Below are 17,073 nucleotides of genomic sequence, written 5' to 3'. Positions count from 1 at the left end.
CACTGGGAACAATGGAGCATATTCCTGCTGGCAACTGGAACACTACTTCTAAGTCCTTCCTGACAAGTCCTTACTGGCATTTCTTGGAGTTAATCATCATTAATTTTGGTGATCAGACCAGATCACTACTATGTTCTTGAATGGAGAAGTTTGCCTTGCAATCTTGCTTTAAGCTTGTCTTGGCATTCTTTTTTATCACTTCTGGGGTCTGTGACCATTTGGCTAAGTTTATCATGTGTATTCTACTTTATTGACTTTGGAATGTATGTGGAGGACATTGCGAAGTGCCATTCATATCCCCCCTTCAGTGAGATTCTTAGAGCCCAATTACTGGAAGTGTAGTTCACAGACAGCCTTCAGCAGTGAAGAGACTGTCTCAGGTGCAGAGAGGCACGTACCCCGAGGTCATACCTCCTCCCTAGGGCTGCCAATTTCCAGTGACTAATCTATTCAGGAATATAAAGTCCTGACCATCTCATCCTAACTTGAGATGGAGGGCCAGTCAACTGTTTCATTAGCCTTGCATCACAGCTTCTCCCTCTGCCTAATCCTACTTTTTCCCCAGGAGTGCTTCCCAGGGGTGCTTCTTAATAAACACCCTGAACTCTTAGAGTCTGCTTATCAGAGAACCCAAACTGCACACCATTTAATACCTTTCCTATTGCTGATTTTTTTTCTTTAAATCAACAGAGTGGTTTTTAATAAGTTGATTTTAAAAGAAAATTACTAAATCTCTCCTATTCTAGCAAAATGGTAGGCTAATCCAATAGGAAAATCCTGCTACTATAAATACCTAAAACTAATGCCTAAAATATACCAAACTCCCCCCTCCCCACTCTGTGTGTGTGTGTGTATGTGTGTGTGTGTGTGTGTGTGTGTGTGTGTGTGTGTTTAATGCAAAGCTGGTTCACAGGAAACTGAAATCCTCAAGTGCTAGAAGTGATGAAAAATAAGGATGCGAATTCGCATCCTTCACACAGTTTTGGCAGACTGTGATCAGAGCTGGTAATGCATGAGCCTTGGATTTTTAAATCCCAGGCTGGGAAAATCAAAAACACATTGGGATTTTTGACAAGACAATTGGAATGAAGAGCTATGAATAAAACTGAGAGTTTTATAGAGTTGTGCATGCAGTGAAAGGAATATTAGGAAAAAACAGATAAGCCACCTACCATTTTAGGCAGATATCGAGGAAGTTCTTCCTCTATTTAGGCTCTCACAGGGAAAAACATCTCCCTGAAAAACCCTACACCACAGCCCTGTACCTTATACAGATTTGAATTTGAATTTATGCTACCTGGTTTTTTTTTTGGTAATTTCAAGTCAATATGTTCACATATAAGAATTTCCTTCCATCAGTAAGATGATAAGTCTGCAAAACTGACAGAAGCAACACAAAACCAGTTTGGAAAAACATTTGCACATTTCCTACATAAAAAGCCTTGTTGAGGATGAACTTACAAGAAAATTTTATAAATTGCACCAATTTAAAAATCTATTCATAACAAAAAATCTACTCAGAGTCAGTTTGCATGTACATGCACCGACATACATACACGTGCACAACATAAGACATAGCATGCCCAAGTCTTGATATAGTAGAACAACAATGTGGAAAAAATTGTGGAATAAATATATGTTTAAGTTGTTAAGAAACCGTAAGAAAAAAGAGAGGTATCATGAAAAAAGGAGTAGACATCTGTGCAAAAGAACCAAATAGAAGTAAAAAAAATGAAAAGTATGTTCATTTAAATTAAGTGAATGGCTTAAACAGAAGATTAGATACTGTGGAAGAACAGGTTAATGAACTAGAGAAAGATCAGAAGATACTCCCCTGAATGTAGCCCAGAAACAAACTAAGAGTTGAAGGACAGAGACCTTTAGATTAAGACAATGTCAAAGATATATGCTATTTGAAAGAGATATGCTTAAAACATAACTCAAAAAGACTGAAAGTCAGTGGATGGAAATGATATCACAGCCAATACTAAGCAAAAGAAATCTGATATTTTATGCAGTATAGACTTCAAGGTAAAGCCATAAATAGGGAGAAAACATTATCACATAGTTTTCAAAGGAATAATTCACCAGAACGATATGATGTTGATATTGAAAAATTCAGGAAAATCTATTAAACCATGAAAATTAATGGAGTTTGGCAAAGTTGCTGGATTTAAAATTAATATATAAAAATCAATAGCATTTCTGTATATGATACAAAAAACAACTGAAAATTAAACTGCTAAAATATTATTTAAAATAGCAATAAAAACTAAAGGTACCTAAGAATAAATCTAACAAAATATCTACAAGATGTTTAAGAAGTGGAAAAACATAAAACTTTATTGAATAATATAAAAAATACCTGCATAACTGAAGAGTCTTTATGTTTCTGAATGGGAAGATTCAAAGTTTAAGATATCATTTCTTGCCAAATTAGTTTCAAAATTGCCCAAAGGGGTTTTCATAGAATTTAATAAGCTAATTTTAATAGTATATATGAAAACAAGTCTAAAGACAGCCAATATACTTTTGAAGTAGAATGAGAAGTGGAACTTGCCCCATTAGATTCTTACTATAAAATTATATTGTATAAAACATATGGTATTGACATATGGATTAAAAAAAATAGAAAAGAGTCTAGAATCGGTCCCATATATATAGGGGAATTTGGTATATGACAGAGGTATTACAAATCAGCTGTGAAAAAATAAACATTGTATGCAGGCAACTGATTCTCATTTGGAAGAAGAATAAGATCAGATCCCATTCTCACCTCATACACAAAAGTAACTTCTAGGTGGATTAATGACCTAAATATGAACATCAGAACTTTAATAATAATTTTTTAAAAAACATTAAGATATTAATATAAGAAAGGAATTCTTACAAAAGACTAAAGTAAAACCATGATGCCAAAATTCATAAATTTGACTACCTTAAAGTTAAAAGTTTTAATAGGTATTTATAATTATAGAGTGAAAAGAACCCACACGTTAAAAGAAGATATTGTAACAAATAGAGCCAAGAAAGAATTGGTTGTATAAAAAACACCTACAAATCAACAGGAAAAACAAGTAGAAAACTCAACAAAGGGGCACCTGGGTGGCTCAGCTGGTTAAGCGTCCAATTTCAGCTCAGGTCATGATCTTGCAATTCAGGAGTTCAAGCACCACGTTGGGCTATGTGCTGACAGCTTGCAGCCTGGAGCCTACTTTCGATTCTGTGTCTCCCTCTCTCTCTGCCCCTCCCCTGCTCACACTCTGTCCCTCTCTCTCCCTCAAATAAATATTTTTTTTTAATTTAAAAACTGAACAAAGGATACAATTCTTAGAAAAAAAACCAATAAATATACTTAACTAGTAACTGCAGAAATTCAAATTTGATAAAGATTTATCATTTCACATTGATAGGCAAGATTAAAAGATCAGATAACCCCTAAGCAACCCAGAATTTAAGGAAATGAGAACTCTTATACATCACTGTTGGGAATGTATGTTTGGTGCAACCTCTTTGAAGAGCAAAATGGTGATATCTAGTAAAGTTTAAGATGCTTATATGCTATACTTGGCATATGTACTTTTAGAAATATATCCTACAGAAATTCTCACATATCTGTATGAGAAAATGTGTGCAAGGATTTTCATTGCAGAACTGGTTTTTGTAGCATTCAAGTGGAAAAAGTTAGTATCTGTGGAATTGGTAGGGTAAATAATGGAGGAATAAATAGATAAACTGGTTTAGTCATACAAAGAATTTTGACCATTGGCACTGGTTAAAATGAATTAATGAAGCCTACTTGTATCTAGACATATAAATCTCATAAGATAAAAATGCAAATTGCAGAAGTATATATATATGTATATAATATATACATATATATTATATACATATATACATGTACATATGTATGGTTTTACAGTATAGAAATAATATTGGGTACATATATGTAGTAAAAGGACTACATAGTAACTTCAGAACAATAGCTACCTCTGAAGAGAGAACACTGGGATTATGTTGGGAGGAGGCTTTGAGTGTATTTGTTCCATTCTGTTTCCTTAGATACCTAAAACAAACAGGGCAAAATGTTACCATCTGTTAAATTATGTGAAATAGAAAGGTTATGTTGAAGTATGTTTTCCTTTCTGGATTTTTTGTATGTCCTAAATATTTCATGGTTAATTTTTCAGAGAAAAAAAATGAAAATTAATTGCCACAAATAGAATCTATAGATGTGCCACTTGCCACAAATAGAATCTATAGATGAATGTATATCAAGTATATTAACTATCAAAATGTTAAAGTTTGTGTGTGTACCACTTACAATTTTCTCATGTATGCTTTGGGAAACAGTAATGTAAGGTGTTGCAAATTAGCAAGTGCAGCTAACTATTAAGCCAGCCAGCAGGCACTCTTAACCCTTCACAGGGCCTTGAATACAGCCTATCACCATCTTTCTCTTGTCCCTTTTGCTCCCACTCATTGCTGAAGGGCTTTCCATTATCCAAGGTCTCCTACAAGCACAGTCTTAAGTAATGATGTCTAAATCAACTAGTCTGGGTATGGTCAGGTGTGCATAATGATGCTCTAAATCATCAACACCAGGTTAAATCATGCTCATTATCTTTTGTTGGGGAAGGCGGAGGAATATATTGTATACTTTTTAGACACATTTCCATCAGAAAACAGTCAAAATAAAAAGGGATATGACTCATCTAATGGGAAAAAATTATTTATATGAACACATTTCTTAATAATGTCTGAAAGGGGCACCGGGGTGGCTCAGTTGGTTAAGTGTCCAACTCTGGCTCAGGTCATGATCTCACAGTTCATGAGTTTGAGCCCCGTGTCCAGCCCTGGGCTGACAGCTAGGAGTCTGGAGCCTGCTTCAGATTCTGTGTCTCCTTCTCTCTCTGTGCTCCTCCCTCGCTTATGTTCTCTCTCTCAAAAATAAATAAACATTGGGGCGCCTGGGTGGCGCAGTCGGTTAGGCGTCCGACTTCAGCCAGGTCACGATCTCGCGGTCTGTGAGTTCGAGCCCCGCGTCGGGCTCTGGGCTGATGGCTCAGAGCCTGGAGCCTGTTTCCGATTCTGTGTCTCCCTCTCTCTCTGCCCCTCCCCCATTCATGCTCTCTCTCTGTCCCAAAAATAAATTAAAAAAATAAATAAATAAATAAACATTAAAAAAATAATAATTTCAGGTAAAAGAAGTATTACTATAAATAAATTCATCGTTTAAAATACTTCAATTACAATACATTTATTTTTAAGTGTATTTTGAACTCATTTTTCAAATTTTTCAGTAATTGATAGTAAATTTGTGTTCCTCACATAATTCTGCATATTGTGTAGCTCTGACAAACAGTATGAGCAGACTGTGCAGTCATTCTGCCTACATTTGAATTCTTGCCTATCAGGGACTAACTGTGTGACCTTGGACAGGTTACTTAACCTCTCTGGGCCTGTATCACCTCATTTGTAAAACAGGAATGATAATAGTTCCCTCCTCTCACAGTGAAAAAACTGCTTGGGGACTAAGTGCTTTATAAATGTTAGCTTTTATTATAATATAATAATTATTGCTTTTGGTTCTTCACTTGTTTTATAAACCATATTTCTTTCTGCTAAAAGTTTGGGGTAGTGAATTAATCTTTGAAAGTCAGAATCCTTGTTATTTCAAGTTTTGCTTAGTAGATATTTGAGGAGAAAATGTTTTTCTACTTACAACACAATTTGTATGCCATTTCCTAGCAATACCACTGAAGGTATTTATGTTTGGCAACAATGATCTGGGGACAGTGTGAATAAACTTGATTATTATAAATATCTGTGCTCTTATCCAAGTGCATTTGAGTTGATCACATCTTTATCTGACTAAACTCTTTGCTGAGTCATTGTTTCTTAGATGGAATGTTATTTTTAGTAATGGATCATTATTCTCCCTCCTTATCTGGGATTGTATCTTCCTGGCAGACATTAAGGGCAAATGTGAAGAGCTCTTCTGATGCATTATTCAGAAAATCAGAAACTAAAGTTGGTTTATATTAAATACAATTGAAATTAAATAAGAAGGATGCAGTGTCTGTGTAGGCAAGATTTTCTGCAAGGGAAAGAAAATTTTTCTTTTTTTTATCTGCTTGTATCATTTTAATGCTGAAAGCACCTGGTTTTTAGTCAGACTAAAAGATATCCATCTCCTAGCTTAATTGTTAATTCCTTTAACTCTCAATGATCCTTCATGTCATTTTTTAATATAACTATAATTTGACATACAAATATTTTTCTCTTTGCTTTTTAAGATGACTTAAATGGTATTTGTTTATTTTTTTGAATTTAAATGTTAAATTTAAATGTTAAAGTTTTAGACGTGATGAAACATAGAAGAGAGTGAGGAATACAGGATAGGGCAAGAGAAGGAGTTGGGCAAAGATAGAGTTTCAGGAGAAGTTTAGGGCTTTACAAGTGAATAACACTAGAGGATTTCCCCCTCCCTGTAGGCAAGGGGTTACGCTGTTACCCCTACATCAGTCAGTCAATGGCTACAGGCCACCAGCACTCTGCAGGGGCTAACTATCCATGTTGAAGACCTTATCCTTTTTGCTAGGCTTCCACAATTCCAGTAATCTTTGTTTCTGTTTCTCCTCAGTCATTTACCAGCCACATATAGACCTATTTCATCAATATAATTTCAAACTCCAAAATAATTCTGTCTGATCAGAGCCAACTTCCTGCCACTTCTGCTCTTTCTCTTCCCATATCAAGCTTGCCTTCACCTTCACAATGACCTCTGTTCCCTCTCCCCACTCCCTTCTCAGCCCTCTGTACACTCCCCTCAATATCACTTACTCCCACCACCAGTCTGGACCACATGACCAAACATGACTCTCAAACCATCATTCTTCATCTAAGATACACTGCCCCCCCATCATTTTTTCATTGGTTCATTTGCATAGACTGTTTCCTCCAAATGGAATGCCAGTTTCATCTTCTTGGCCCAACAAACTCCTACCTCCTTTCAAGAACTATCTGAAGTGTCTTTTCATCTGTGAAGATTTTTTTTTATTTCCCCTAGCAAGAGTCCAGTGCCTAAGCGGGCATTTGCTGTTTGGTCGCTTCTGATCATCCATTTTACTTTTCTCACCCTCTCAATTTCTTTTTAAGGAATTAAGTCTTCCCCAGTGGATATATTCTTACAGGAATGTAATGAGAACCTTTGTCTTCCCTGAATAGACCCATTATACTTGCCATGGAGTCTGGAGCAAAGAGGGGAAGATCCTAAAAGGACTGGATTTCAATCCAGTCCTATAGCAATATCTGTCTCTGCTTCTAGAAAGCTCTGATTCCTGAGACCTACCCCAGTGAGTTTATGAGTTTCAGTGGCCTCGCAATAAGTTGCTTTTGCTTAAGTCAATAATATTGGGTTTCTGTTGCTTACAAAGAAGGCTCCTATGCTCTCATAGTGCCTTATTACAGAGTGCCTACCACATGGCATTGTAGTTTTTGGCAAACATGTCTATCTCCACTGCCAGGCTCAAACAGTGTCTCCATCATCTTTGGAAACACAATATCTAGCATTGTGTCTAACACATGATAAATATTCAATTCATACCAATTAAATGGACAAGTAAATGTATGAATGACAGAGATTAAGTTGTTTCCAGCTCTTTCCTTTTCCATTAATATCTGCAGCAAGCGAGCTCTTTTTGTTCCAAAGCTTTGCTTTGGAATTCATTATCAACAAGAGGATTTTTCTTGAATGCCACAAAAACAGGTTATAGGGATTAAAGAATAGACTTCATTAGAGAATTTTATAGATGAAGGGTCAGCAAGAGAACACATAGAATTCCAGTTCTCCCATCATCTTACAGAGAGGTGAGCTGGGTCCTGGGATTGCTGGACACATGGAAAGTCTACCTACTACACTGCCTACCTAGAGTATAATCATGATAAAATGACCTTGTCAGAGGTGGACTACTTGGGCACCCAGCTGCCTGGGCAAGTCAGATGTCCAGCACCTGGAGACCTTGGGAGCCAATGGGAAATTACATGCCCTCCTATTTTTAGAAGGTAGCCACTGATCTGATAGGAAGCTGAGTTGGGTGCATCCCTTCCAGTAGGAAGAAAGAGCAGCTTGTTTTCCATGTAATCCAGAGTTGGCATCTGTATTAGTTTGCTAGGGAGGTCATGTTAAAATACGACAGGCAAGGTGGCTTAAACAACAAAAATTTATTTTTCACAGTTCTGGAGGCTGGAAGTCTGTGATCAAAGTGCCAACAGAGTTGGTTTCATTCTAAGGCATCTCTCCTTGGCTTCTCAGTGTATCCTTACATGGTCTTAGTGCCTGCATCTCCCTGATGTCTCTTTCTCTTCCTATAGCGACACCAGTCATATTGGATTAAGATCCCACCCTAATGGCCTCATTTTAACTTAATCACCTCTTTAAACACCTTATCTCCAAATAAAGTTACATTCTGAGATACACTCAACATATGAATTTAGTGGGACACAATTCAGCCCATAACAGTATTCAAGTTAGGTATGAAATGATAATTAAGACTGCGGATGTAATAACATGTCAAGAACTTTCTATAAATTATGTCTCTGGCAAACACTGAAATACAAATCCATCTAGTTGAAGTACTTCCCATACTTGCTGCTCTCTGGCACTGTGGCATACTGTGCCCTCTTCTACTCCTGATGCTCATTCCTACCACCACTCAGGTTAGCTTCGAGCCCTTATCAGGAAAGAACAACAGGCATCCACTATTTGGCTGTTGAGAAGACTCCAGATTTGGGGCACCTGGGTGGTTCAGTCGATTGGGCAGATTTTTAACTCTTGATTTTGGCTCAGGTCATGATCTCACAGTTCATGAGCTCAAGCCCCACAGTGGGCTCTGTGCTGACAGCAGGGAGCCTGCTTGGGATTCTCTCTCCCTCTCCCACCACCTCTCCTCCCCTCTTTCTGTCTCAAAATAAATAAATAAACTTCAAAAATTATCTTAAAAAAAAGAAGAAGAAGAAGAAGAAGAAGATTCTGGATTCAGGAAGGTTCTTTACGTCAAGTTCAGAATAATATCCTCGAGTCATTTCCTGACTATGCTTTCCCCAAATTTGGAAATTGTTAAACCATAAAAAGGAAATTAAAGTGTTGTCAAGAGAATTTTATTTGATAATTGAGCCCTCTTATTGTAAAGAAAACTGTTATTTCAGTACATTTGGGAAGTCAAAAATAGAATTACAAATAGAAGTAAAAACCATGGGTGGAAATCTGTAATGGTGTATCATTTCTCATATGTATGTGCATGCAGAGTCAACATTTCAAAATGGATTTTTGCTCTTTGAAAGCATGATAATAAGAGAAACTGCTATTCAAATCAAAGATTGGTAGGTTTTTTCCCCATTTTTTTTCCTCTTTAGTCATGACTATAGTTAACATATAACTCAAAGCAAAAATTAGATACTAAAAGTGTCTGGTGTTACTGAATTGATTGGATACTTGAAGCATTCGAAATAATTGCAAATTAACTTTTAAGTTAAAACAATTTTTTTAATTTAAAAAAGAAATTGAACAACTCTGATGGTTTGTCAGGGAGAAGAAAAACAGGAACCACTTAAAGATTTTTGTAGTCTTCTTAATGAGGCATCAAACCTCAAAATGCCTCTCTTTTTAAATGGTTTCAGGCATGTTTCACCTAATCAGAGGTTTCACTGAGTGTCATAATGGACTTCAAGAGGCACTGTGATGTGGAAGGGAGTGTGAGTGTGTGTGTGTGTGTGTGTGTGTGTGTGTGTGTGTTGCACATGTGCACATGCACTGTGTGGGTGTAGTAGGAGCTGTAAAGCTGACTCTCCCTCCAAATAGCTTTCTGCATCTGTAAACTGATGACAATGGTTTGAAAATTGTGAAGTGTTATATAAGTGTTTGAGAAATATTATTGTACCAGGTAAAATTCCATTTCTTTATTTAAATCCTATAAAATTAATTCTGAGCCCTCTTCCCAACACGGCAAGTTGTTATTGGTACTCTCTCTCTGTGTTTTCCCCAAGGTCTCAGAAAGGTTGTTGGGGAGGAGGATGGAGCCTTGGGCAGAGCAAAATTTTCAGGGAGATTTTCTCCTCCAATCCTAGATGTACATTAGATATCTAGGCGATGTCCATTTCTTGGTCCTCATATTCTCTTGGAATCTTATAGCTCTCAGGTTTATGGGCCATGTTCAGACAAGGGAGTCTGCAAGATGAGACCTTGGTGCTCAGATCATTTCTTTAGAGTACACCAAGCAGCCCCTTCCCTGAAGACCTTCTGTCCTGCTTTGTACTTGTGGAACCTTGCATCACTTTCCCAGACTGGGGAGCATCCTTCTCCTTCCTACCATCAGAAGCATCTTTCTATCTCCTCCACCCTCCAGACGCTTTAACAAAAGACAGGAAGAGGATACTTTTGTAGACAGCTTTTATCTTCTGAACAAAACCAAGGTGATCTTGAAATGCAGAGGTTAAAAAATAAGGAGAGTGTAAAGGAGGAAAGGAGGTTTTTTCGGTTGGTTTTTTAATTAAATTGACATAAGTCAAATTAATAGAAAAACAAATCTAATTTTATATGGGTGAGTAAGGCTTATAAACCATCCTGAGGAAGTAAGGGACTAGGGCTTCAAAGGGAAGGAAGACAATTCACAGGAAGATGGGAAGAGCAAATGTTTGATAAACAAATGATTTTCATGCCATGTAGAGACAATAGGACAGGGAGGAATTGGAACAAACATGACCTACCAACTTCCCCTATCTTACCACACCTAGCCCATACTCTGCATGGTTATCTCTGGTGATAGCTATCTTCCTGGACCAGGCCCTCTATCTAAATTCTTATGGGCAGTTAAGGGGGAGGTAAAAAGCTCTTCTTGAGTCTTTCCAGCCTTGAATGTCTTCAGCTCAAAATAATCCACATGCCAAAATGGCACATATTAGGGAGGTTCATCTGAACCCCCTCATAAGAAAAACCCAAACTAATATGGCAGCACATTATTTTAAAAATATAAAACATGGGGCACCTGGGTGGCTCAGCTGGTTAAGTGTCTAACTCTTTATTTCAGCTCAGGTCCTGTTCTCATGGTTTGTGAGACTGAGCCCCATGTCAGGCTCTGTGCTGACAGCATGTAGCCTGCTTGAGATTCTCTCTCTCTCTCTCTCTCTCTCTCTCTCTCAAAATAAATTTAAAAAAATAAAATATAAAACATAAAAATGATGTTATTTTTCCTTGTTTGCCCATATATAGTAAGAAAGCAAGCAAAGAAAAATTTCACAGATGAAGGAGACCAGCTGTTTAAGATGGGCATCAAGATTCTCCAGCAGTCTAAAAGCCAAAAACAAAAAGCAGAGTAAGTCTTTATCCAGTTATTTAAGCCAACTTAAATTCCTGGCTGAGAAAAAAGAACAATTCAAAATCTCGTTTGTTGTTAAAAGCTTATTGGGATAACAAATAAGTTTATTTGCCCATAAGCTTTTGTTTTGAAAAGGATCAATTGATGTTTAAAGAATCCTACAAATTACCAGCCTAAACAAACAGAATTGTATATGAAATTGTGGTCCCTACACTTTAAGTGAAATGCAGAGTTAAGGCACTGATCTAAGTATTCAGGCAAGAATATTCTGTTTTGACTTTTATTTATTAGGTATTTCAAACAAAATAAAATCTGTTATTTGAATTAGAGTGGTTGTTTTAGAATGCTTTATTCTGCCTAACTCAGCATTTATAGAGCACTTTGTGGTTTTCAAGGCACTTTCATGTATGTGATTCCATTATATCCCAGAACAGCCTTATGAGTTAAGAAGAGCTTCATGTTCCCCCTGTAAACAGCTGAGAATAGAGATTCAAAGATGTGAGTGAGATGATCACAAGTACACAGCTGGGACGTAACCAAGCTGTGGCCACATGGTCTCACTCCATGTTCATCATTTCTCTTTTTCCTTGTCTACTTTGTCTGACGGGGAGGAAGAAATATCTTGTCCCCAGAGTAGAGGGACGCAACATGAGGTCACCCCTCAAGTCTCTAATTAAAACCTTGGGATCGAATCCTAGCTGTGCCATTTACTGGCTGTGTTATCCTGGACAAGTTACTTAACCTCCCTGTGCTCTGGATAGTGCAGTCAGGCTCTTAGGAGGATGCCCAACACATAGTAAGCAGAAGATAAAGATTTGTTATTTTTATCTCTAGTCCTCTAAATGGTAAGAGGAAGAAGGTGTGGGAGAGAAGAAAACAAGTGTGTCCCGAAGCAATAATAATAAAAAGAATGGGCTCTGTACCTCCAACTAGGAGACATCTTCTGTTTTCACACAAATTGGGCATACCAGCTCCGGGGAAAGCAGCCCAGTGCTGTGGTGGCCGACCCTAGACAGGGCAGCAACAGAGCTCCTGAGTTCTTTCTTAAAATTCAAAGCTTCCCAAAAGAGCATAAGAGTATAGCGGGTAAAGGGGCACTCGACTATAAACAACCTCCATTTATTAAACTCCTTCTTTGTGCTAGTTATTGTTCTGGGTATTTATGTATAGAATATCATTCATTGCTCACAATGAAATTAAGAGTCATAAATTATTATCCCCAAATTATACAGGAGTAAATGGAAGGTCAAAAATATTCTGTAATTCTTCCAAAGCAGCAAGAAAGGAGGTAAAGGAGTTGGACCTCTCTCTAGGGAAAGTTAGAAGCTCCTTATAAGAGCAAAGGAAACCATCCCCTACAAAACCTGCGTGTCATGCTGAGCATGTCTGGGGGCTATCATGATGAGAATGGGGTTAAATCAGACCCCCCAAAATGCAATCTGGCCTGCTATGGAAGTCTGCTCATTCATGTGCTCACTGAATGAAGGAGTAAGAATAAAGAATTCTCAACCCAGCCCACCTAGATGAGAGAACAATGGAATTCTGGAAAGGGGCTGGTCCCTCAGATTTCAGGTTAATAGCAGATGAACCCAAGATGAAGGCCCACTAGGTATACCCTGTTAAGTTCAAGGAAACCCTAGATTCAGTCTAAAGGGACAAAATCACTCTTAGAAGCTCCCAAGTAACTATCCACTTAACCTTGATGGGTGCCTTCCTCTTTGGCTTAAAGAATGGGAGGAAATCCCAGCTCTGAAAGCAGACCATCCAGCAGTGCAGGAACTTACATGCCTACCTAGGTGTCATTCAATCTCAGGCTATTCTTGCCTAGCCTATCCTTCCTAAAGAGTTCCGGAAGAGCAGCTTTTTTCTTTCTTTCTTTCTTTCTTTCTTTCTTTCTTTCTTTCTTTCTTTCTTTTAAGATTTTCTTTTTAAGTAATCTCTACACCCAGCATGAGGTTCGAACTCACAACCCCAAGATCAAGAGTCACATGCTTCACCAACTGAGCCAGCCAAGCACCCAAGAGCAGCTTATCTTTGCAGTCGCATAGATACATGAGAAGGTGCATAAAGCTGAGTCCCCTGACCCTTCCCAGGTGGTAGATAGAGAAATGAAACCTAATCTGTTCACAGCAAGAGACTTCAGGAATTTGTGGGCAAACTGAGTGAAATTCCTTCAGTTATCAGGACGGTCAAGCCAATTACATCTAATATAGCCATCTCTAAGATTCTGGTCAGAGGACAGAAAAAACACCCTACTGACCACAGAGGAATCATTTCTCTCCCATTCATTCGTCTATCCTATGCCCTCCTTGTCCACCACTTCTTGTATAAGATAAAGGTGCTACCAGTACTTTTGGCTCATCAACACCCACATCTTGACCCCATTCATTCACTAATTCATTCAGCTACAAATGGTCAGTAGTGCTAGAAGTAAAGATGTTAAGCGAGCATATGTCAGGGAGACACAAACCTGTCTGCAGGAGTCAAGAAGCCTTGGAGATAGCCGGAGTTAGCTGTCATTAAGAATTACTCTCCATTAACAAAGAAGATTTGGAAGTAAGCTGCTGCCCTACGCCAGGTTTCTAATGTATCCTAGAGATGCATTTAGTCTCCTTCTTCCCCAGCACCTACCTTAGCATCCAATACCAGATTCTTTAGAAATTTTCCAGATACCTAACTAAACTTTCTTTTGGGGATCTGCTAATGCTGCCCAGTTTCTCCTACATTTTCCATCTTGGGGATTGCAGCCCAGATCTTAATCCTACCTAATGTACCAACAACTTTCCTCAGCCCTGGGTCCTGCTTCTAGTATTCCTTATGTCACCTTGGACTTTCCTGACAGGGGACCAGAGACACCTAGAGGAATTGATTTTGCAACCTTTTACTGCCCCCTGGGATCAGCAAAGGCTCCTGCAGCCCATCTCAAGTTTCTCTGCCCTGTTCCATGTTGGTGCCCTTCTAATCCCAGCAGGCTATGTGGTTGCAGCAGCAAACCATGTGACAGAAGGGCTTCAGGGTATCTGTGTCCTGATGTCATGCCTGCCCCTGGATGCCAGACATCTGTACTCACTGGCCTTTGAGACCTTCTGTCTTATTTGCCTTCTGGTCCCCAGAATCTCAGCTTGCTCTGACCATGGTTAATCTCTGGCTTCTTTTGTTTCACTGGAGTCTATTCACTGTGTTGGCATCCAGAACCCTAATGCCTATGTAGCTATCATTCAGTCCAAGCCCATTCTACCCTGCTCCAGCCACCAAGAACAGATTCGTTTAGCATTGGCATGGACAGGCGGTACATAAAGCTGAGTCTCCTGATCCTTCTGAGTTTGTAGTAATGGTAGATTCGTGTATTTGTTCCTATATTGGAATCAAGGTCACCAGTAGAAGTTGCTTTCTTGTCTTACCGGTACCAAAAAGGAAATTATAAAAGTAAAAATAAACCCCAAAAGTACTCTCTGTCTCTGACACAAGTTTTGACCTTGAAAGGCTCTCCATCACTACTTGTTATACACATCAGATCCAGGTGATTTCTGACTGGGATTCAGAAAATACAGTATAAGGCAATCCTATGGCATCTGTCACTAAGCTTTCACACCATTTACCCACAAATTACAGGAGAACAATTGCCATGCTATGAAACTTTAGAATTTATGCAATTGTCATTGTCACCGTTGTCATCATCATCATCATAGTTAAATTTTTTTAGTGCTTACTATGTACCAAGCACTAATGCCAAGCACTTCATTTGGAGTATCTCACTGAATCTTCTCAGCAACCCTATGAAGTTAGTGCTATTATTATCCCTACTCCATAGATGAGAGAAGCACAGAGAAATTAAATAACTTGCCTGAAGCTCCCACACTAACAAGTGGTAGACACAGATTTTGAACCAGGCAGTCAGACTTTAGAGTCCTAATAACCATTGGGTTTTATTTGGTTATTGTTTTTCCACATGGTGCTGAAGAACATGTTCTGTTTTAGAAAATTATTTCAGAATATAAAGGGACTTTTGTTTTCATGATAGTAGCTCTCTACATGTGACATTCCAGTTTTGATTATTTTTTTATTGGTTTTGATTATATTCTTACATATTTCAGAGTTCAGTTTGTAAAATAAATACTCCTATAATGTGGGTGGCCATGGGAAAGTTCACTTTTAGGACAAGGGCCTCAATATTTCACCTCACTTGGTGAATAAGCTTGAAGCATATTTCTCCTTTTTAGCAGCTTCACTGTTTGTCAGATATATTTGAAATTGTCATCTTAGATAATGTAGGGCTGGAAAAAAACCTACTGGTCTATAGATGTGACGGACTTCAGCTAAATTTTATTGTTAGCAGCAATGACAACTTGGTCCTACTTGTTAGAAGTAGTCTGAAGGAGGGAGCAGAAAATTTCATTTTTGATAATCAAACCTCTACCTTCATATTTTTTAAACAGAGCCTATGTATTCTTTGCCAAAGCAGCTAACATGGGAAACTTGAAAGCTATGGAGAAAATGGCCGATGCTTTGCTATTTGGAAATTTTGGTATGCAAAACATAACAGCAGCTATCCAATTATATGAGTCCTTGGCTAAAGAAGGATCATATAAAGCCCAAAACGTGAGTTTTGAACAAAAAGTAAACCTTACATAGTAGATAAATGACATGTGAAAGGAATTGGGCAATAGTATTCCCACTCTACCACATGAACACAGACCTAGGAAAGTTACCGTAATGCACTGAAATAGTAGTATCGGCGTAGGGACATAGCAAGAGCCCTGGGCAAATTCTTCCAGTTACATCGGTAAATGTCAGGAATGGAACAGAACTGCTCTCTAATTCAGCCTCCCATCTTAGGTCCATGGGTATGTTTTGAAATAATTTGAGAACTCTGAACCCCTAATATAGTTACATTTAAATTTGCTTTTCTATTTTACTAATGCATTTCATTTTATTCAAAGAATAACATAAGAATTTCATAAAGTATCTGGAAAATAGATAGATAGATAGATAGATAGATAGACAAACAGATAGATAAAGCAGGCCTTCGCAAGCCAACCATTCTGACTCAGCTACTGATAGGACTGCTTTATATTTTTGCTTGGCTTCTTCCTCATGCACCTCTCTTTTTACATCATCTTAATCACAACACAAATGCATATATAATTTTGTTTCTGGCTACTTTCACTTAATGTTACACCAAAAGCTTGTTTTCATCTTGTTAGTCTTTTTAATAAAAACATTTATTTCTGATTACAAAAGAAATTCATTCTCATTACAAAAAAAAAAGTCTGAGAATTCAGACAGTATAAAGAAGAAAGCAAAAGCTGTCTAAAAAGCTTTCCTCCCAGAGATCATTTTTGGTATCATCCAGTAAATTACAGAAGCTAGACTTTGGAGTCAGAAAGACGTAAATTTTAATTCACTCTGCCACTTGCTTATTAGATCCCTCCTTAACAAAATCCTTTCCCCTTCTACACTCTCTAGTTGTGTTTCCCTGGTAATCTAATAGGAGTAAAATCTTAAGTTGTTTTTAAGTAGCATTGCTTATGATTGCAATGACTTCTGATTGGCAAACTCCCTTTGTACTGGGGCAAACAAACTAAATTAACTGTAAATACCTGATGGTGGTAGTGATTCTCATGAGAACCCTGGACACTGTACCTATGAAATCGTTACTTGAGGAATGAAGATCCTGAACCCACTCAGAATGGATCTC

General features: G+C 37.9%; 1 protein-coding gene across 3 annotated transcripts in view; it reads left to right on the top strand.

Annotated features, from left to right (window-relative positions):
- The first annotated feature begins 11,264 nt into the window (after window positions 1-11,264).
- The window catches only part of LOC122496585 (protein sel-1 homolog 2), a 64,165-nt gene continuing 58,356 nt past the window's right edge, over window positions 11,265-17,073 (top strand). For 2 of the 3 annotated variants that reach the window (XM_043602912.1, XM_043602911.1), the window contains exons 1-2: window positions 11,265-11,372; window positions 15,812-15,974. In XM_043602912.1, the coding sequence (XP_043458847.1) occupies window positions 11,323-11,372; window positions 15,812-15,974 (213 nt within the window). In that variant the 5' untranslated portion in view covers window positions 11,265-11,322. The remainder of the gene's footprint in view (window positions 11,373-15,811; window positions 15,975-17,073) is intronic. The other variant, XM_043602913.1, reaches the window with a different exon arrangement.

The sequence above is a fragment of the Prionailurus bengalensis genome, chromosome A3 (genome assembly GCF_016509475.1).
Source record: "Prionailurus bengalensis isolate Pbe53 chromosome A3, Fcat_Pben_1.1_paternal_pri, whole genome shotgun sequence".
NCBI lineage: Eukaryota > Metazoa > Chordata > Mammalia > Carnivora > Felidae > Prionailurus > Prionailurus bengalensis.
This window is presented reverse-complemented; position numbering and strand designations above follow the sequence as displayed.